The 19,868-nt window shown below is 49.1% G+C and overlaps 6 protein-coding genes and 1 non-coding gene across 7 annotated transcripts; 4 read left to right on the forward strand and 3 right to left on the reverse strand.

The window, feature by feature from the left end:
* The first annotated feature begins 91 nt into the window (after nucleotides 1-91).
* On the forward strand, nucleotides 92-1,736 carry F5B22DRAFT_386424 (Alpha/Beta hydrolase protein). The gene has a single exon (XM_047971346.1). The coding sequence runs from the start codon at nucleotides 582-584 to the stop codon at nucleotides 1,671-1,673; it is 1,092 nt and encodes a 363-aa protein (XP_047827625.1). The 5' UTR covers nucleotides 92-581; the 3' UTR covers nucleotides 1,674-1,736.
* A 747-nt stretch (nucleotides 1,737-2,483) lies between these two features.
* F5B22DRAFT_t155 lies at nucleotides 2,484-2,578 on the reverse strand. The gene has a single exon. It is a non-coding gene; the product is annotated as a tRNA-Gln (tRNA).
* Nucleotides 2,579-3,225: 647 nt separating this feature from the next.
* Nucleotides 3,226-4,691, forward strand: F5B22DRAFT_386445 (uncharacterized protein). The gene is made up of 4 exons (XM_047971347.1): nucleotides 3,226-3,753; nucleotides 3,893-4,202; nucleotides 4,289-4,344; nucleotides 4,408-4,691. Exons 1-4 carry the CDS (start codon nucleotides 3,320-3,322, stop codon nucleotides 4,547-4,549), a joined length of 942 nt encoding a protein of 313 aa, XP_047827626.1. The 5' UTR covers nucleotides 3,226-3,319; the 3' UTR covers nucleotides 4,550-4,691.
* A 1,247-nt stretch (nucleotides 4,692-5,938) lies between these two features.
* On the forward strand, nucleotides 5,939-7,600 carry F5B22DRAFT_386496 (exoribonuclease). Its single transcript, XM_047971349.1, has 2 exons — nucleotides 5,939-6,142; nucleotides 6,217-7,600. The coding sequence occupies exons 1-2, from the start codon at nucleotides 6,025-6,027 to the stop codon at nucleotides 6,966-6,968; spliced, it is 870 nt and encodes a 289-aa protein (XP_047827627.1). The 5' UTR covers nucleotides 5,939-6,024; the 3' UTR covers nucleotides 6,969-7,600.
* Nucleotides 7,601-8,532: 932 nt separating this feature from the next.
* Nucleotides 8,533-11,548, reverse strand: F5B22DRAFT_386512 (uncharacterized protein). The gene is made up of 2 exons (XM_047971350.1): nucleotides 11,468-11,548; nucleotides 8,533-11,399 (listed from the first exon to the last, which is right to left on the reverse strand). Exon 2 carries the CDS (start codon nucleotides 11,318-11,320, stop codon nucleotides 8,633-8,635), a length of 2,688 nt encoding a protein of 895 aa, XP_047827628.1. The 5' UTR covers nucleotides 11,321-11,399; nucleotides 11,468-11,548; the 3' UTR covers nucleotides 8,533-8,632.
* Nucleotides 11,549-12,987: 1,439 nt separating this feature from the next.
* F5B22DRAFT_386516 (uncharacterized protein) lies at nucleotides 12,988-16,646 on the forward strand. The gene has a single exon (XM_047971351.1). The coding sequence runs from the start codon at nucleotides 13,312-13,314 to the stop codon at nucleotides 16,120-16,122; it is 2,811 nt and encodes a 936-aa protein (XP_047827629.1). The 5' UTR covers nucleotides 12,988-13,311; the 3' UTR covers nucleotides 16,123-16,646.
* Nucleotides 16,647-17,353: 707 nt separating this feature from the next.
* Nucleotides 17,354-19,387, reverse strand: F5B22DRAFT_386540 (phosphoribosyltransferase-like protein). The gene is made up of 3 exons (XM_047971352.1): nucleotides 19,163-19,387; nucleotides 18,863-19,010; nucleotides 17,354-18,778 (listed from the first exon to the last, which is right to left on the reverse strand). The coding sequence occupies exons 1-3, from the start codon at nucleotides 19,271-19,273 to the stop codon at nucleotides 17,505-17,507; spliced, it is 1,533 nt and encodes a 510-aa protein (XP_047827630.1). The 5' UTR covers nucleotides 19,274-19,387; the 3' UTR covers nucleotides 17,354-17,504.
* Between the last annotated feature and the right edge of the window lie 481 nt (nucleotides 19,388-19,868).

Consider the following 19,868-nt stretch of genomic DNA (forward strand, 5'->3'; position numbering starts at 1 on the left):
TATCCCGAAGTGTGATCAGCTCACTGAGAAACATTTATTGCCTTTATATTGATTCTATCATGACACCAAAGAATGCTAATACTTGATGAATGTCATTAGTTCCTTTGTCTCCTTACTTGCATAGGTAGGTACACTTAGCAGGCACAAACGCACTACCTAAGTAGGTAGGTATCTAATTACCTAAGTAGGTTAAGCACCTAGGTGGGTAATATCGTTACCAGCAAAATCATTCGAACAAAATAATCCAGATATTGAACCGCCTACAAACCTGATACAAACCCTGTCGCTATACATTATGGTCTAAGAGATGGCTAGCCAGCTGAGTCGAGGTGGCAAAAGTGTCAGCTGGCGGCTCCGAGGCTGTTTCTTATTCTATATTCCAAGGATCTCATTAGTTCCTGCGAGAGGTACGGGTCTGGTACGGGCCTCCAAATGCGACATACGACGTCACAGGCCCCCACATATCATTTATGGTCGATATCGCCCTACTATGGTAGCTTTTCGAGATTGGGTTCATACAAAATCTCTAAAGAATCGCTTGGCAACTGTGGAATATTAGAGGCAAAAATAATACGGCAGAAATGTCTACAGATAATAAGGACACTGCGAATGTCGATGCCACTGAAGTCGCATCTATACACGATATTGGGCCGCCGTCCGTGGAAGAAGACTATGTGAACCCTGCAGACAAAAGCCCCCGTTGGCTTCTAGGGGCCCACGCCTATACCCTCCGGTTGCTTGCTAGCCTCGGATTTCACATTGGTAACCGCTCAGGCTTACCCACGATATCCCCTACAGAAACAATATGGTTAGATTCTACACTGAGCGAATGGAAAGGCGAGCAGAAGATCAGCACCGACGTATGGCTTCCGCCGGACAACTCACAGTCACCCGATGACGAGAAAAGACCTGCTATAATTAACTTTCATGGCGGCGGTTTCATCCTCGGCCAGGGAACCGATGATTCGCGATGGGCCAATCTCCTCGTGAGCAGCTTGGGCGCTGTGGTCTTCTCGGTCAACTATCGGCTTGCGCCGGGCTACCCATTCCCGACTTCCGTGGAAGACTGCACCGACGCTATCCTGCAAATATACCGACTGGCTGATCGATACAATATCGACACCAACCGCATCACGCTATCTGGCTTCTCTGCCGGTGGGACGCTCGCCATGAGCAGCTGGCTCTGCTTGACGGACCCGGCGAGGTGGAAGTACGATATCCCAGGGCCCCGACCGAAGATTGCCGGCCTCGTCTTGTTTTATCCCTTGCTCGACTGGACCATCGATCGGCCCCAGAAACGGAGTGCTTGCGAACATCCAGACAAGACACTACCGAGCGGGTTAACGGATCTGATCGATGCGTCGTACTTGCATCCTCCCATTCCACGACGCGAACGAACCGACCCGCGGCTATCACCTGGATTAATGCCCGACGAGCTTCTAGAGCAACTACCACCTATTCATCTGTGTCTCTGCGAATACGACATGCTCCTTGCCGAGGGCAAGTTGTTCGCAGAGAGACTGGAGAAGCGCGGCAAAGACATCACTGTCCGGGTTCTCGAAGGCGAGAAGCATGCTTGGGACAAGCCTATGCCTTTGGCGCCGAAGGAAAGCGTCGCGTTTGAGTACGGCATTGCGATTGCTGCCATGAAGAGGTGGCTCGGCGCGCTGTGAAGACTAAGAGATGACTACTATGTTGACGAGAATTGTTGTTCAATTAGAACAGACGACATTTAGAGAGATATAGAACGCGTGTTGTGCGAGACATGTACACGACGTCTACGGCGAATTGTGTGATTCTATGAAAGATCGATCGTTCAGCGACGAGAGTGGTCGACTGAAGCACACATTCATTTATAGCCGCGCATTGCAATTATCCGCTTTCTATGGCCAGACATGTTCAAGAATTCGATTTCAGCTAGTTAGTCTTTTTTTTTTTTTTTTGCTTTATTGCCTTGTTCAGATTATCCCTAATTTAGAGACTGCTGTACCCCGACACAGCCACATGTATACAAGATTTAGCCAGCGAGACAGGGAATTATTTTATGGGTGATGCAGGGAATCAGATGTACAATACACGGAGAAAGATACCAGAACAGAAAGTAATCGTCTGAATATAAAACACGACTCCTAAATATGCGATGAAGCCATATCTTCGACTTGGGAGCATCTCATCAGAAGATACGCTAGCGTCCGGTACACTTACGTCATCGAGCAGCTCTGCTGTCCTTATGAGACGCAGAGCCGGTCAAGTAGTCTACCGTAACTGTGACGGCGTGGAATAATGTCTGAAGGCAGTAAGTACCTAGGCTAGCCGATTGTGATCTCGAAAATGAGGATGCCACACCGCACACTTGGCCTCTTGATACCCACCCTTCTAGCGAGGTGCCTATCTTCCAGTGGCGCAGCTGAGACACGTACTAGGCCACCAGACAAGAACTAACAGCATGACGAACAATAACGAAGAGTAAAAAGCTTGCAAAAAGCTCTGGCCCGGGTTCGAACCGGGGATTCAGGAATTTTGGCGAAACAAAGGTTTGAATCAAAATCCTGCGTGCTAACCACTACACTACCTGAGCCTGCGTGGGACTAATTGTAGTTCGAGGCTGTACCAAAAGCAATGGATAATGTAATTTATATTTGATTAACGTTTCCATTCTGAGTATGTCCTTCTTTAGTCTTCTAATATGAGATGACAATATCCATATCAGATCCCTAAAGACTTCTTCTGTCCTCCTCTTCGCAGAGCCAGAGAAAAAGAATCAGTCATTCACTGTCTCAACAGCCTTCATGGGAACTCGTTTTGCTGCCTGGGACCCAAAGGAATACGTAGATAGGTAGGAGACAAAACGTCAGAGTGTACCTACATAGAATTTCCTCACTATGATACCAGAGTCATAGGCGGTAGATAGATCTGGCCGAACTAAATACCGTTGCACATTTTGTATCATGTATTTGCCTTAAAGACAACTTCTAGCAACGGGAAACAGGCATTTACTAATCCTACCCAAGTAGCCGGGCAATTCGGCGCTGAATTGAATTTCGGCGGGGCCATTTCGGAAAAGGCCATCCATCCATCGCAATGGCGGGGTCGACGAAGGGAGCTCCGCGCGCGCGCGATATGGCGACATCGTGCCTACTTACCTTAGATAGCTAGGAATCTTCACCAGGCCTTGCCCACTATATTGGAATTGACTAATAAGAGGGCAAGTAAAGCAATCAATCAAACAGATAGGAAGCAACTTGACTGGATTCAGTCTTTGTAATTCAACCTTTCCTTCCCTTCCTTTTTCTTTTCGTCTCACGGGAAACTTTGATCTATGCCCCTCCATCGCACAACAGCCATCTCCACGCTCCGCACGCTTCTCCAGAGCCGCTTCCGCCCCGGACCCAGTTCACCTCTATACAGGAATCTCTTCACGCCAAGATTCGCCTCGCGCACAATGGCCTCGGCGGTAGCCAAGCGCCTTGCCGGCAAAACGGTGGTGATCACGGGTGCATCGTCCGGCATCGGACGCAGCACGGCCTTCGAGTTCGCGCGGACGGCGGCCCCGGCAGGCGGTCTCAAGCTCGTGCTCACGGCGCGCCGCATCGACTCGCTGAAGCAGATCGCCGCGGACATCCAGGCCGAGGTCGGCGATGGCGTCAAGGTGCTCCCCGTGCAGCTTGACGTGAGCAAGCCTGACGAAGTGCGTGGCTTCGTGGGTAAGCTGCCGGAGGAATTCAAGGAGATCGATGTCCTTGTGAACAATGCGTACGTCTGCTTACTTGATTTGATTTCCCCGTGACTTATCCCCAATTACACTCTCACGAATTGCGAACGGAGCCTTGCGTACAACCTCGGAGATAATAACACCCCAGTGAGCGACAATACCTAGCTAACACTGCAACAGCGGTCTCGTCAAGGGCGTCGCCAAAGCCCCCGAGATCGCCGAGGCCGACGTGGACACCATGTTCAGCACCAACGTGACGGGCCTGATCAACATGACGCAGGCCGTCCTCCCCATCTTCCTGCGCCGTCCGGACGGCGGCGCCGGCGACATCATTAACATCGGCAGCATCGCCGGCCGCGAGCCCTACGCCGGCGGCAGCATCTACTGCGCTACGAAAGCCGCTGTCCGCAGCTTCACTGACTCCCTACGCAAGGAGCTCGTCGCGACGCGGATACGCGTGTTGGAGATTGATCCCGGCCAGGTCGAGACGGTGAGTGTGATTGTTTTTTTTTTTTTTTTTTTTAAAAATTTTTGTTTGGACTTGGGGGAAAGTGCACATTGCTAATATCGACGTAGGAGTTCTCCGTTGTTCGGTTCTATGGAGATAAGGCCAAGGCTGATGCCGTATATGCGTAAGTTTTCCTGTTCGAGCTCTCGTAGGATGGATGGGTCATTTGATGCTAATGGTGCTTCAGCGGTGTTGACCCTCTTACTCCTGACGATATTGCCGAGGTTGTCGTCTTCGTTGCTGGAAGGAGAGAAAACGTTGTAGTTGCCGATACATTGATCTTTCCTAACCACCAGGCTGGTGCGGGAGTCATGCACAGGAGAACATAAGAGCGTAATTAGATGCCTATTCAATCGCTTCATAGATACCAAATACAACGGGCAACCATATGAGAGAATAGTGAATACTAGAGTGCATTATTACTATTATTTATGCTACGGTCATGGCATCATTTACAGTTCACCTACCTCTATTACCTCTATTACCGCAACGCTAAGCTTCCGAAAAATGCTAGAGGGGAGCAAAGAAATCTGATAGAATGACGAGTCAGCGAGGTCACATACTGTCTCGATGTGGAACATGAGATAATGTTTTTCGGTTCAGCAAACCAGTTTACTCATTCACATGTGTCGGCTCTCCACTCCACACCTCAAGACGAAGCATGAAGATGGAGAACATCGGAAGCCAGCATGACACACTCAACAACTCTGGTACAAGACTAGAGGAGCAGAAGTAACTCCACAACCAATCATCATCAGCCCGAAAGGGCCAACTCCGGTGCGGGAGGGTGGCTCGACACATTGTGAGATAGTTGAATGGATAAACAGTTTTCATCATGACAGGTGAGGTCTATGTAGAGAAGTGAAAACAGTCAACTTACAGTTATATAATTGTAGATTCGTATGATTCGCCGTGTCCATAGAGGATGTGTAATCTACTAAACCTGAGCAACAGTCAATGAAACAGTCCCAACTCAAGGGGTGCATAAAGATATATGAGAAGGCGTTGTTGGATCAGAGTAAGTTTTTGGTATATGGGTATCTTCATTTATGTTCAGAAGCAGAACTGAATGATTGAAGTCTCATCATTGGATAACAAAAACAAAAAAGGATCAAGTAGAATGGGAATGCAACTGACCTTCTAATCAAGCATAGAAATGATCGAACTGAGATGGATGATCTACTTGCTAAAATACTATTATTTGCCTTGATGTTAGCTTTCGACCCAAAGACTAGCTTCTAGAAGGCAGCGGTAGAATGGTGCTTCAGATGGTAGTGCATGTTTAGTTCAGTAAGCTCAGGAGATCGCTAGAACTGTGGAAAAAACTTCATCAATAGCGAAGAGGAGGGTTGAGGGCGAAAGGTGTTGGGCCGAAGGCTGATGGCGTGTTTTGACTTACCTCTTACCATATGCTGCATCGGACAGCTGGGATAATGTCGCAGCTGTATCATCATGACAAGAATCTCGCGTTTCCAATCACATTCTTCGCTGTTGATCTTGAGATGGGCGCTCGCAGGGTGCCTGATGTCAGGTTGAAGCGGAAGAGCTGGGAGAATGGAAGAAGCAGGAGATGAAGCTGCAAAATTCTGTAGTTAAATTTAAGAGAATGGCTGGCCTTTCTTTAGTGGAGCCTCCAGTAGATTAAGCATCCGCTGGCGGGGCAATCGATAAGACCTTGACTGAGCGAGCTGGGTGGGCTCCGATTTCTGTATCTGGCCGGGGTAGCTTGGGTGCAGCTTTACGGTCTTTTGCGCAGTCTATCCCCATCAACATACCTCGAGCCGAGTTGTCACAGAGGGTCATTATGACTGACCGGAGAAGGGTCAACGGCCCAGTGGGAACTACTCTGCCGCCCATCTACGACAGTCCCGCCCCATCGCGGAGTCGCACCGAGAAACCTGAAAATGCCATTCGCAAGATATGTACGTACCAACCAACCTGCGAACAGGCGCTGGGAATGTCTTCGTCCATTCGTCCGCTAAACTCGACTGTGTAGTCTTGAAAACAGGCGTCACACCGTCTGCCTCTGGGTCCGCCTACCTGGAATTAGAGAACCCCAATGCGACGGGCCCTAGCAACACAAGCCTCAAGTTAACCTGCACCGTCCACGGCCCACGGGCTCTCCCACGATCCGCGCCTTTCTCTCCCCATATCATCTTGACGACACACGTCAAATACGCACCATTTGCGACGAAACAGCGCCGCGGCTATCTGCGGGATGCGAGCGAGCGAGATCTCGGCGTACACCTGGAAACGGCGCTGCGGGGCGCCATCATCGCAGACCGCTGGCCCAAGAGCGGCGTCGATATCATCGTCACGATAATAGAGGGCGATCAAGACCGCAATGCGCCCGAGAACCAGCACGGAGAGGGCTGGGACACGATGAATGTGCTGAGCGGGTGCATCACCGTGGCCTCGGCGGCGATCGCTGACGCGGGGATTGACTGCGTTGATACCGTGGCCGGAGGCGTCGCGGCGCTGGTCGCCAAGGACGCAAGCAGCCCGCCCTCTGTTGTTCTCGACCCCGCTGTTGCCGATTACCACAAGATCTACGCGGCTTGTTGCATCGCGTACCTACCTGCGCGAGACGAGGTCACGAATATCTGGTTCAAAGGCCAGTTGCCGGGCGCTGATGTCATGCTGTACAATAACCTGGTCGAGAGGTCCTTGGTTGCATGTCGTAATGCGAACCACGTTATTGTCACGGCTTTGAAACAGAGTATTCACCCCGAGCAAGAGGTATCATGATCTCACCAACTTCGACAAACGATTATTTGAAACATATCGGAACCAGAGCGGGTACAGCCTAGCAAGTTATATGTTGTGCGACCCAATAGGTTAAAGTATATGAAAGCCCATTCAGAACTACGCGAGGAGGACACGAGTGCCGATGGCGATACCATTGACATCAAGTGCTTCGATACGATACCTGCCTAGCGCGTGCTAAGGTAATATTCATGTTGAGGATGCCTCCATCGAGCTTCGGAAGGGCATAATCCACCTACAGGACAGCAGCTCAGCAAGAGCTACAACTTCAAACCTAATGATGGTTTTAAGGAGGAAGTGTCTGTCGTGAAAGCAACAACGAGAATGCAGTTGGTTAGCTCGAAACCACGCGAGCAGACATCATTTGAAAGGATTAAGAATTATATAAGCCCATTGGCTTTAGTGCCCAGTCTCATCCTAAGCCACAACTCTTTTCCTCGAAGTGGGAAATGTAGATGACATCAATTAGCCAAGATAAAATATCAGCCAAACACGCCAAGCTGGATATTTGTATATAACGCGAGCCCATAGGTCAGATACCAAGAATGGAAATCTCAAGGGAACCAAACTTTCAATAGGCCAAAACTAGGACAAAATCCTATTTCCACAAGGCGTCTCTTATTGACATGTCGGCGTAAGCAGAGTACTAGAGGGAGGGCTGTGTGTGATATGCTAATGTGTGAGATACTTTGCTCACCTTTATAACCATGTATCGATATGAAGCCAGGTGGTAGTAGTTGCTAAAATCAGCTGGAACAAGCTAAAACTGAGACTTTATTAACAAATAGGATAAAAAAGAGATGTCGCCATAGGCCATCGGGAGTGATAATATGGTCGGAAGAGAGCAATATATCACGAAGTTATCATCACGTTGCTGCCGACTCAAGCATCTACAGGCACTGTTTTCAGTTTAATCAGAGCTTTTGAGATTGGAATCACACTATAGACTAAGTACCTTAACGACCACGAAATCTGCTAATTTTTGGTGCTCGGTAAGTGAACCTAGTAGCCGTTTCATTCTCTTTCAGAAGATTACTATCCATCCTCATGTCATGCGCAAGATCACCAACCTGCAACGACCTCACCCTGAGGTCTCCTCTTCTGTGTGAGCCAATTTCGGCACACAAAAATATTCCGGTCAAACCGGCAATGGCGACTTTTTTTTTTCTGGGGTAATGTGTTGCAAGTAGGCAAAGTAGAAGAAATCTCATCAATGTATCGCAAAATCGTTGTCATCATTCGCCTGAATTGCAAGTGTATACCAAATGTCGAACTCCGACTTCTGTCACTGACTTCACAAGGTGAGTTTCGGGTGTGGCGTAAATTGCCGAAGACAAAAGTGTACTTCTCGCTTCTCATTTCTAATCTCCGTAATGTCGAGGTGACTCCCAGGTCATTGACAGACCTAGGCTGAGATACACGCCAGTAATAGAAGCTCGAGATCATAACTTCTGGGTCCTAGGGACATCCATAAGCTTACTCAGCTGGAACAAGTCGCATCCATGATTTCTAGGCACAGGGGGGAGAACCTCCTTAGTCCAGTCGTTCCTCCAGGGATGCTCGGTGGCACACTTCTTAGAAGCTGCCTTTGGCGCGTTCGAAAAGCGCGCTGTTGCCTCCACTGTTACGCGCGGATACCGGAATTCCTAGCTCAGGTACTCGTTGACCGTCAGTGGTTGGAAGTGGTTATTATTTGTGTATAGCATGAACACATGGCGGCTATTGTAGACACCGCGGATACTGACCTCGGAACACATGTTCTTCAATTGGTCATAAGTGAATGTGACTAGATAGATGTTGTATAGGTCTGCTGTGATCTGTTGCATCACGCCGGGCGTCCAAGATTGCGGTAGGTGCAGCAATTGCCAGACATTAGCCTTAAATGCAGCTGTTATTGCAGCACAACCATTACTACTCACTAGTCCACCATGAGTCTCAAAGAACTGTGCGTTCAATTGCGCATACAATTGATGCCGTGGATGAGTTTTGTCACTGAGTACATGCTGGATATACGCTAGATGATCGGCTTTGATAATATCCCAGCGAGTAGGCTTTCCATGCAAAATGTATGCAAGAGCACGCCAATAACAATCTCCGTCCGGACTGGTGTGATTGCGGACACTAACAAATCCGACATCTTCGACCAGTGGAAACCCTTTGTATATATTCATCGGCTGGTCAGCCCAGGATCTTTGCAGTGCTTGTTCCTCATCAATGCTCTCATAAGCGTAGAAGGTTTCTTGGATCACGCTCTTGATCTTCTGTTCTAGGCCTACAGCATCTGAGCGAATATCGCGGATGTAATTGTCTAACTTGAAGCGTAGGCCAGATTGCGGCCCAGGGATCTCCCCGACGTCGTTCAAGCGATCTTGGTATCGTAATGCACGCTCAACTTCACGACTAGGCTTTTTGGTGGTAGTATAGCCATAGAAGGTGAGATGTTCTGGCTCATCTCTGATATAACGTTGTCTCCAAGTGTTGGGCGAAGCATAATGGCGCTCTGCATTATGGCAACGAACCTGCACTGCGTATTTTTCACTCGAGTATCTCGGAGAGTAATGTCGGTCTGTACGAGACCTGCGACGTTGGTATACTGGAGAACGCGAACGGCCTCGCTGAATGTAGCTTATTCTATTGGGAGCTACGGCGGGTTTATATTTGAGACCCGAATCCTCTCGCCCATTCACTATGATCGCATCATTGTGGTTCAGAGTGTTTTGGCCATTGTGGGTGTTCGCATAATAGGCATTGTTGTCGTATTCGTCAATAGAATCATTGCCGTCGTAACGCCCCGTGGATACCATGGGCCTGTTGGAGGATATGGCTGCCTTTTTGTCAATACTTTCCTGAATATCGCTCTCTCCGTCATCAGAAAATTCCATAATAGCACCACTTTTGCCATCAGAAGGACCTTTGTACAGAGAGTGCTGGCCACGAATCGGTCTCTCTTCTTCGTCACTGATGGGACCATACAACCAGTCATCCCCAGGGTCACCTCCACCAACACGGCAAGAATTGTTCGTGCGCAATTCTCTATTTTCCTCATCTGTATCAGAAAGATAGACGACGTCGCAATTTTCGGGTTTAATATTCAGATTTGTCTCAGCACTCGGGCATTGAGAACGCCTACGAAGAGACTTCAGCCTAACGTTGCTATTATGCTTATTCTTAACGCCAGACGATGTATATGTCTTGACTGTCTCTCGCAGAGGCACATTAACCTTCGTATAAGCTCCGTTAGCGAGAGGCTTAAGTCGGCGGATTGATTCCAACTCCCTTTGCCAGAGCTCTGTGTCACCAAGACCAAGTTGATGGGATGTATGACTCCCAGTGCCAGTTATGCTAGTGACGATTGCCATTGGCTCGGTTTGGGTCGATACGTCGTGTTTGACGCTGCTAGCAGTACAAGGGGCAGCGAATTCAATTCTAGGACTAAAGATTGAAGGGGACAAAGGTGAAGTGGAGTCGCCAATATAGTCGTGAAGAGACAGCATTCCAGAAGGAGACAGATTAGTATGTTGAGAGGGTATTTGTTCAGTTTCGATCTTCACTGGATGTATGGGCTCACTCTCAGATGAGAAGAAACTGGATCTGATTTTATTGGCCTCCTCGGGCAAGGCTAAATTCATGATCTCCACAATCTCGTTGACTAGGATGGTGGTAGTATCTTGATCAATCACGCCGCTGGGGGTGTTCTGCTTGATATCCTCAAGGCATTTTCGAATTTCATTGCGCGAGCGCTCGAGGGGAGACTCAGCGGCGCCTAAGGGTCGCTCTTTATTGCATGAAGCAAATGCTTTACTAACTAACGCACGCGACTCGTTGAGTGAAGAAAGCGTCTCTTTCCTTGTAGCAAGCGCCTCGTTGGACTCAACTGTGTTGCTTTCGGCGGCCGAGGTCTCTTGAATGTGACTTCGGTCGAGAGATATCTCGGCTTCGGAGGGATCCACCTGACAAGAATGATTGATAGCAACGGCATCGCCGCCAACATTAGTAACAAGAGTCTGATTGACGAGAGCAGGGTCAAGCAGCAGTTGGTGTCTAGCCAGTTCCATCTCAAAAGACTCGCTAGGAATAGTAGGGGAGTCATCGACATCGGCAGAAACATCATCTCCATTCTGAACATGATTGAAGTTCTTATGTTGTGAAGGTGTGGAGGGGCAGGATTGAGAACAGGTACGCTTGCAATCTGGGTAAAGTGAAGGTTGAGGGAATGCTAATTCAAAGGCACGCTTGTTACTGGCACACAGGCCAGGAGTAGGAGGCTGGGGAGCATCATCAACGACAGCAGGTAGGCTTGCTCCATCATCTGGGCTCTTGTTGTCGTGCTCCATTGTCGAGAGCCACTGGCTAGATGCTCAAACGCCCCGAGTGAGTAGGTGCCTGAGCAATGTGTTCTGGCAGGAATAAAGGCTGAGCAGGATTGTAAGCATTTGGGAAACGAAAGGAGGGTTGTCGCAGGGTGAAGTGGGAGTATTTGCCTTGGACTTACTACTGTGACTTCCCGGATTGCCTTTCTCTGCGGGTAGGTGGTGATCTCGAGGCTAGAGGGCTAGACTCCAAGAAGGCAAGACAACGAGGCAGGCCCGTAAATCGAACAGTTGGATGCTTTGAATATGAGTAGGGCAAGTGCGTGAGTGGGCAAGATGATTTCCAGATTGCGGAAGGGCTTACTGGAAAGGATGAGAGAACTGAAGAGAGATTGAGGAGAGATGATTACTACCTACATATGTAGGTACTTAGGTAGGTATGCAGGTAGATACCTGCACCTAGTGTTTGCGAGAGTGTGAGGGGGAAAAATCAGATCTTTGTGTTTGTTAATATTAGTACAAGGTACTTCTCTACTTGTATGGGAGGCAGGCGCAGATACTCGGCAGTGAGGTAGTGACTGCCTCTGATGCATTCTCATTTTTCCCTGTAGATACTCGGCAGGTCTACCACTTACCTCAGGGACTCCCGATAGCCCTCCATCTACATCTACACATATTGCAGTATCGCCCTCCAAGCGCTTACTTGCGTATACTATATGATATTTGGACGTATAGCGTTGGCCTCCGCTAGATACCTTCAACTTCCGGGACATATCCCATAATATTAATTACATGTATGCTTCGGTATATATTTGTAGTAATGATCTAATTATGTATGTAAGTGACCATGGCGTGTGAACCGGGGGTAACTTATATCGCAGAACAAGATTGTTTGGCCTGCCCGGGATAAGGATGGGCAAGTCTAACATGACTATATCTCATACCGAAATGGACCAGTTAGTTCTATTACACCTCCTTTTACATCTATTCCAAGGTCTTCCATGCTGGCCCGATATAGAAAACAAGGATTCAGCAGGAGTGGTAGTTCTAATGTTATCATCGAGGTCCGATCATTAGATAATCACAGAATAATTGGGCAGTAATAAGGTGATAATCAGGTTAAATCTAATATATAATCATGGCCTAACTAACATATAACTACCTACTATTCTGGATAGGATATGTGAGGTATATTGTGTTGCCTGAACATTGAAGATCTCGAAGGAGGTGAAGAAGTCGCCCAGTTGACAGCAATGGTTAAGGCTCATGCCAAGATCTTCAGCCACCGCGCCAAGACATTGGACTGCATGCATGGTAGGTATGCGCTCCTAACAGCCGTCCTCGGCAGGATATTTGAACAAAGTTAGCTAAGGAATTCCTCGAAGCTTTTCTTATCAATATATCGGTGCTGGCACATGGAAGGTGTCATGCATATCTAAGGTAATGAGTTTTATAATTCACATGTCCTTCCGTAGGTACATATGTACATGTAGGTATATATAAGGTTACTACTAGGTTCAGGCTCAGCAATGCAATGCACAGCGGGCGCTAGCAACCACTAGGTACAGGTACCTATTCTGTTCTCACCTCTCCACGTACCACAGTAAAATACTGGGGCAACCATGGCATTCCTGCTGGCCTACCCTACCGTATCCGTATCTTAGGTCGTTCGTTCGGCGTCAGAGCGCCTTCCAGGCTGCCCGACTTGTTGTGAATAACATGACTTCAATCCTTCGGGATGATTAGGCTCGGTTGTGATCAAGTCTTGGACACCTAATAACCATAAAATAACCATAAAAACCAATAATGGCCATGCGCTACCATCCAATCCGAGATCGTGCCTAGTCTGCTGCCTACGTCCCTTCCCTCCGCCATCCCCTCCGTCATTTCCACCGCTGCGCCGGTCCGACACCGAGTCCCCTGGTCCATCATCTGCCTCGTGCCACCACCGCCGCCGACCCTGCGAACCCAGACGGAAGAAGGTGAACCAGAGCCGAGACCACTCTCCCCAGAGAATGGCATCGCCCGGTGCAGCCATTGTACCAACCTCGACTGTCACATTCACCAACGCGAGCACTTGGACTAACTTCACTTTCACATGGACGCGCTACGCTCCATCCTTCGAAGACCTCATCCTCGCCGGACCTAGGATGCTCACACGAATTGGTTCCATCATCTCCTTCCCTGAAGCCATCGACAGCTTCGGCCAGCGCGTTGTTCCCGATCCCACCGGTTCCCATTATTTCGTTACCACCACCGCTACCGAGATGGCCGCCGATATATCAGAAGCCGTCGCCAACACGGCCAATGTCTTGGAAGACGACCAAGATCCCGCCGCCCTAGTCTCTCGATTCACTATGGAGGGCAGCGCCAAGGGCCTGGGGAGCGTGTTCAGTTACGCTACGAGCAAGTGGGCGCTATGCTGCATTGCCATGGCTATCATCTTGAATCGTACTCACATATTCGCCGCATCCCGAAGACGGCTCCGCCTAACGTGGCCCCTCCGCCTGGCGCTTCGCTTCGCGCCAATTCTTCTCTTCGCCTACCAGTCTCGACGACTACTACAGGCGATTCAGTGCCAGACCTCTCCCGACTTCGCCGACATGCGTTGGGGTAGCTCTACAAAGACATCCGAGTTAATGTTTGCCGAGCCTAGTAGATACCTACATGCGCTTAGTTCAACGCTGTTGTTCGGCTCCAGTGATTACGACAGTTGTCGTGCCATTAGTATGATACCCCCGAGTGACCAGGACTTCTCTCACGAGCTTCGCGGCTCCCTTTCGCAGCTATGGCCCTTATTCCAAACTCTATGCCTCAGTCACTTCATAGAGACTGTATCGTGTGCCGTGCAGGGCCGCCCCGTAGCTGTCGAGACGGGCATGACGCTCTTTGAACATTCACTGGCCTTTGCGGAGGCGGATGCTGCTATTAGCAATCAACTTGGCTGGGGTCTTTTTTCGAGTGGAAGTACATCAAATGCCACCTTTCAACAAGCCTCTGGGGCTAATATCGCTATCTCGAGGTCTATGATAATGAAAAGAGTCAACACCCCGCCGGAGGTACTGCTCATTGCCTTCATCTCTTCCATGAGCCATATCACGAGTCATATCTTAGGTGTATTTGGCCTTCAACATAAGTATCGACTATTTAGCACAGGGTTCTGGGCAATGTGTTTCATGGGAAGCCTGGTCATCGAGGCCTTGGATTTCTCGTTCGATGACCTATCTCACATGGGCCTCTTCCGATTCCCTACTGTCTGCATCATCGGTTTCGTGCCTCACGTTATGATCTTTGTCGGGATTCTGATATGCTTTGCTATCTATGCTTTTGCGTTACTTCTAGCTGCCATGGAGCCTCCCGAGCCGACCCCTCACCGGCTTACTTTCCGGGAGCGCATTCGCCGTGCACACGAAAACATGCAAGCTAACGTTTCGCTCGCCGACATACGCATCTCGCGAGCCATGGACTTCTACACAGCTCTGCTACGTACGGGTTTTGGCGTCATCACCATGGCAAGTGAAGCAGTGTATTTGAACGAGGATAGGGGCGTCAATCTTAAGCCGAGGACATGGCTTGAGGAAGATCGCTATAGGGAGCTTGAATCTCTCCGCATGAATTGGGCAATGCCAGAAGGAGCAGGGGATTCATCCTACGATTCTGCTGGCACCATAGGGCTGGTTCCAATCAAAGATGGACAAGCTGGGGCATCCAGTGGGTATGCTAGAGAGCGAGCAGCCCAAAGTCTACCCAAATCTCGTGCTGCGGATCGGCGCCCTAGGGACGGTGTTGGAGCAACCGAACGAAGCTCGCGGTGGCTGCTCGCTTTAGAGTTCATAATGAGCATCAATCGCCTTGTATTGAGGTGGTGTGCTTTCATTACACTAAAAGTACTTGCACGACTCGGCATACAACAACCGAACTTCCTACTCTACCTTTCTCGTTGGTCTACACGGACCAAAGACGAAAAGAAACCCAGCAACCCAAACAAACCGCGGTCTAGAATTGGGCGAAATAACAGGAATAGTCTACTCTTTAACGATGAGACGATGGATGTAGAGGCAGAAGTACGGAGACGCCTGCGCAGGTCACCGGAAACCATCAATCTGCCTGAGGAAGAACTTGATTCGAGGCTGTACGATTCATGGAAGCATGGAGAGCTATGGGGCGCGGTAGATAGCAGTGGGGACTGGAATCCCGATGATAGCGGAGATGACTGGGATGCTACTAGCGTTATCACCGCCTTTGACGGGGACCAAGAGGATACAGATGATCAATGGGAGGATGATGAGGAGGCCGAGGGACAGAGAACGCCTACGCAAAGAAGTATCAACTTCTCACGCGAAACGACACCCTCCGATCCCGTAATCGGTATACCTGACCTCGCGCGACTACTCCACCCACGAAGTCCCGAGGAGAAACACGAAGCGCACGCTCTAGCCGCCCACTTAAGCAGCGATCGAATTGTTACACGGTCACAATTTGCTCGTATGCAGCAGAACCAGAGAGGGCGACTCCTCCTCTCTAGCAGTCTGAACCCTGGCCGTATGACAGATGAAGAGGAAGCGGAAATATTAGAGCAGCTCATCCTCTCGCGGCGGGCAGAAATGCAAGAAGACGACATCAGCTCTTCTCACCCCAGCGACGAGTCCGAGTCCGGCCCTATCTGCGTCGTCTGCCACACGTCCTCTCGCACCATCATCCTCTGGCCCTGCCGATGTCTGAGCCTCTGCGACGAGTGCCGCGTGTCTCTCGCTATGAACAACTTCGACAAATGCGTGTGTTGCCGACGAGAAGTTATCAGCTTCAGCCGTATATACGTGCCTTAAACTCAAGGAAAAGGCTCTCCCCCCTCTTCTCTTTCCCACATACACCCCCCTTTTTCATACATGAATAAAATCGATTTATATACGAACGGCATGCATGCATAAAGCGAGATGAAATGGGTTTGTTTTTGGTCACAATTACATATACATACTAAATATACCACTTCAGGCTTATTATCTATACTTCTTCATCGGAGCCAGGCGTTTAGGAGGGCGTTGTCTTTTTTCAAATATCCGAAATGAACATTCGGCATGCATTAGGGGTTTTTTTAGCCCTTTTTACGCTTTTCATGTAAATATGTGATAGTTATTCTTATATGGGATGAAATAATGAGAACGCGGTCGGTCGGTAACTTTCTGACTATTGCCTAAGCGATACTCTCTCTCCCAATGGTTCAACTGAATTTAAATATACATAGTTACTGAATGATAGTTTAACTATTTATTCAGTGGTTGATCAATAGTTAATCACTTGTTTACAGATGCCCTATTCAACCGTTGATTCAATTATTTATACTACAGGCTGGTTGTATATTGAAAACATTGGAAAAAGCTGTCTCAAACAATCTACCTGCCATCTCCAGGTTTTAGCATGGTAGCGTCATCATCTTTGCTCACTCGAAACTATTGTAGCGAATGTCAACATCTATGTACACTATGAGAAGTCTCAGAAAGCATAAAACAAGTTATATTTATGTATACTGCAGATTCTAGCATTTCAATGATTCATTCTTTCTATGTGGATCTACATATAACTACTTGAACGTCATGTCCGAAAATTTCTCTTGCCAAACACCCATTTATCCGTGAGGATATTGATCGTTACAACAAAGTGTAAGATCTGGATATCTGGCCTTCTATAATCGTGGCAAGTCCCAAAGGAACAATGTCTTCTCTGCCAACGTTCCGTTCAGGACTGATCCTAGAGGGATCTTCAGCCCTGGCTATCCGAAGATAGCACCGTTGGGTATGTAAACAGGGGAAAAGTACATATAAATCACAAATGAAGGGTGCATTCACCAAGTCACAGTTGAACGAAATGTGTGGCATAGGCACACAGTAAAAGCCGGTAACAAATAACATACCTGGGGACGTCTCGACAAATTGGTATCTGAATGGCTCATTTCTGTCCAGTCCTGTCCTGTCCTGTAATGCCTCTAAACCGCCCTTTTCCGCTGAAAAATATGATGCTGAAGCTGGCTGTGAAGCCTCTTTTCGCCATACCACGTCCGAAACGCCATGCTAGTTAATAAACCGAGAGGGGAAAAAAAAAAGAAGCCCTTGCTCTCATATCTCATAATGTACAACAACAGAAGCCGCGTCAAAACAGCACCGATGTTTTTGTTTATCACTCTTGTCTAAGTGAAATACTCGCGTCATCTGCTTCAATCCAACATATGTTGGAATAAAGGCGAGATGGACTCGCCATAATGATTGCGCCGAATCGCTTCGGATAGGAGATACGAAAGATCTAGGATCACCAACTTACTCGCGTTCTTAGCTCGATTATCAGGGATGGGGAAGCTGTTAGTGACAATAATCTGGTGAATGCAGTCACAGGCTTGGAGCTGCTCCAAACAATCGGCTCCAAATACACCATGAGTAGCCATGCAGTAGACCTTCTTGGCCCCGCCGCGCTTGACAACAGTCTCGGCTGCGGCGATCCAGGATCCAGCTTTGTCGATCATGTCATCTACGATCAGGACGGCGCGGTTCTTAACGTTGCCGACCAGCGTGATCATATGCTCGACTTTAGGATCTTGAAGTTTCTCTTCTTCTTCATCGGATGAGTCTCCAGCATCGCCCGATCCGCCAAGCGCATGCGGCTCGGCTGCAAAGAAGGATGATGCACGAGACATAGTCATGGGGTCTTCGTCGGCAGCTTGGCCGGATTGACTGCCATCGCCATCTGACTGGGCTGGGGAGACGAAGTCATCAGGGACTACATGACCTTGGACAAGTCGGCCGTGCGTGACCTCTTGGGCACGTTCGTCGTTATACTCCTGTGCATCCTCTTCCTCCTCTTCGTCGCGCAATTCCTCAATAGGGGAAGCCTGCGAAGCTTGAGAAGATCCATGAAAGGCACGGGTGTATGGAGATCGCGATGCACTGTTAATGCGCAACGGTGGACCAGCAACTCGCCTGGGAGAGCCTTGGGAATCTGTCACGATACGAGACGAGGTTACCGAGTTATTAACGTAGCCATCCGAGTCACGCTCATCAGAGTTATTGGTAGGGGTCCGACGAACGCCATTAACATATGTCGTGCCTTGGTCCCAGCCATCGAGTTGTCTCATGATCATACTCGCGGTCATGTTAGTCGCGCGTTTGCGGTCAGTGGTGACCAGACCAAAATTGAGCTTCAGGGCATCGGCAAGTGAAGTAACTCTCTTAGTTCCACCAGGGTTCTTGGACACAACGACTGCCTCTTTCCAGTTCGGGACGTTGAGTCGCACCCAGCGGGCAATCAGAGGCTCGGCATGGAGATTGTCGACGGGACACTTAAAGAAGCCCTGCATCTGTGAAGCGTGGAGATCGACAGTCACGACATGCTTAACGCCGGCGACGTGGAGAAGGTTCGCGAGCATACGGGCGGTGATGGCGCCGCGGTGGGATTTTTTCTTGGATTGCCTACTATAAGGGAAATACGGTAGGACGGCTAAGGTGAGGGAGATCAAGGGTCAGGTCAGTCGTGATGTGGTAGTGAGAGACAGAAGCTGGATCAGCCACGGAAGAAGCCTACCAGTAATCTTGTTGGCAGAGCCTCCCTTGCATGCCGAGATCATGATGAGTAGCTCCATGATGGTGTCATTGATGGTAGGACTGCCGGATTGGATGATGAAGACATCCTTGTCGCGGACGCTGGTCAGGATGCGAACACTGGTTTCGCCCTTAGCACGATGTCAGCCATTGTGTGGCATCGCGTTGTTGGGAAGAAGAAGGTGAAGATAGCAAAGCAGAAACGGAAACGGGACAGGAGGGGTGCGATGCTTGTCAACCACAAAAAAAAAACCAAATAGAGCAGCATAGATCAGCAACGCACATTGGAGAATTGAGACAGGTCAGCGGAAGCCGGCGTCATTCCCAGGTTCTCGCATATCTTGCCCGTCAGAGCGGGACACGACGTGCCCGAGAATACCAGCGTGCCTCGCATCTTGGGATGGGGATTCCAGTGGTTGGCTGGAAATGAAGAATAGAGAAAAGAGAGTGGAAAGGAAGAAATTTATGGACCAGCCGAGCGAGGTCGAGCGAGGGACGGAGCTGCTGGACTAAGACATGGTGGGTTAGGTAGGTAGGTAGGTACTTAGGTACTTCAAGTTAGGTACCTACCTACCTAGGTACTTACTTGTTGGGGGTCACATCCCACTATCGAGTCTCTACTGCTACTGCAGCTGCATGCACACGCGAGAGACAGAGACGCCGACAACTGGTAGATGTCGAATAATCCTATTCCAAGATCTACCATGTAGGCAGAGGGCCTTGAAGAAGGGGCACCCAATTAGACCCTGAGGTTATCTGCTACCTTTATATGTAGTTTGTAGGTTCCTATCTAGGTCTGTACCCATATCGAATACAGCCTCATGCTCCTTTCCTAGACGAGCACCTCACATCGCCAGGCAAATCGAAATCTATCATACCAATGTGAGCACCACCAAATGAGTGAACCTTTCCCCTTCCCTCTGTTAAGGCCAGTTGTACAAAGATCCAAGGATGGTGCTCTATCCTTGAATTCGATCAATTCACCAAAC

The sequence above is a fragment of the Xylaria bambusicola genome (genome assembly GCF_022495145.1).
Source record: "Xylaria bambusicola strain CBS 139988 unplaced genomic scaffold F5B22scaffold_46, whole genome shotgun sequence".
Classification (NCBI taxonomy): Eukaryota; Fungi; Ascomycota; class Sordariomycetes; order Xylariales; family Xylariaceae; genus Xylaria; species Xylaria bambusicola.